The sequence below is a fragment of the Vollenhovia emeryi genome, unplaced genomic scaffold (genome assembly GCF_000949405.1).
Source record: "Vollenhovia emeryi isolate VEMERY1.0 unplaced genomic scaffold, V.emery_V1.0 DF939560.1, whole genome shotgun sequence".
NCBI lineage: Eukaryota > Metazoa > Arthropoda > Insecta > Hymenoptera > Formicidae > Vollenhovia > Vollenhovia emeryi.
The window spans coordinates 15769-17066 of record NW_011966806.1 but is presented as its reverse complement, the minus strand read 5'-3'; the positions used below and the strand labels follow the sequence as shown (position 1 = coordinate 17066).

At 43.0% G+C, this 1298-nt stretch overlaps 1 protein-coding gene across 1 annotated transcript in view; it reads right to left on the bottom strand.

Annotated features, from left to right (window-relative positions):
* Positions 1 to 1096: 1096 nt before the first annotated feature.
* LOC105557226 overlaps positions 1097 to 1298 on the bottom strand; it is a 5862-nt gene continuing 5660 nt past the window's right edge. The window contains exon 3 of the mRNA XM_012004413.1: positions 1097 to 1255. Within this exon, the coding sequence (XP_011859803.1) occupies positions 1097 to 1255 (159 nt within the window). The remainder of the gene's footprint in view (positions 1256 to 1298) is intronic.

The following is a 1298-nucleotide window of genomic DNA, read 5'->3' as shown; positions in this document are numbered from 1 at the left end:
GGACGATTATAAAATCTCGCGAAAACGTCTGACGATTTCCGCCAACCTGCCGTGCGTCTAATCTCGTCGATATTAATGCCTTTACTGGCTGCGAGGGAAGTAGAGGCATGTCGCGTAGAGTGTGACGAGAAAATAGAAACGTCTATACCCGCCACGTCTAGAACCTCCTTAACCCAGCGTCCTAACGTCTGGGAAGAGACTGCCTGATGTGGTTTACGAAAAGATATGAAAAATGCATCGCAATTATCCTGGCGAAGTCCCTGTGAAAGCTGAAGGTAGTGTTTTGTTAGAGAAAAAACAGAGCTCGGTCTAAAAAAGGCTTAAAGACTAACATGGGTTGGGATCTTCCGATTCCTGAAGTCTTAAGCCGAGCAGGGATTCGAATGATCATGCTGTCCGAGATGAGTATGTTCGAACATTGAATAGCTGCCAGGGTCTGCATGCGCTGAGTAGTTTTAAGCGCGAGAAGAGTCACTAATTTCTTGGAGATTAGTTCGAGAGATAAAACGTCATAAGGATACAAAGTGACTAAGTATTTCATAACAGGGGAAGGGTCCCAAATAAAGTCGTATCGTGGTCGTTGCGGTTTTAGCGCGGCCACTCCCTTAAAAAATCTTCTAATTAGAGGGTGTGTACGTTTTGTGGTCTGGATATGCCTGAGATCACTTATTTTCTCTTCACGTTTTATTGGTTTACTTTACATTTCTTAGTCTCTGTACGAACGTTGCACATACCCACACGACGTGACCATGGACTCTCTAGTTCGGCTCGGATCTTGTACCATACTTTCTTTACGACGCGCCATCTATCTTCCCTTCATAACTAAAATTCGCATAGCGCCTCTACCTACCTATCCTTGAACGATCGCGTTAGCCAATAGGGTACATTCGCAACATACCGCGCCTCTTGAAAGCACTGCTTTCAACAAATTAACGTTTCTTGGATATAATAATATAAAATAATCGACAATAACCAAACATATTTACCAACGTCGCTGAGGATTACTATAACTACGTAACTGTAAACTAATGACTACATTCTCGAACAGTTTAAAAGATTAATTATGACAAACTTGACTTAACCTAGATCTCGCTTATTACATCGAATCCTCGATAGGCAACACGCACAACTTTCTTAACGATCGTTTTAACTGTCCATTAGTTGTCTTCACAGCTACTCGCACTACTCCATCCATTCCAGAGTGTAGTTCCATGATGCGACCAGCCTTCCCTTGCAAGGGCGGCGTGTTGTCCTCCTTTATGATCACCATAGTGCCAATTTGTAATTTCGTTGGGTTG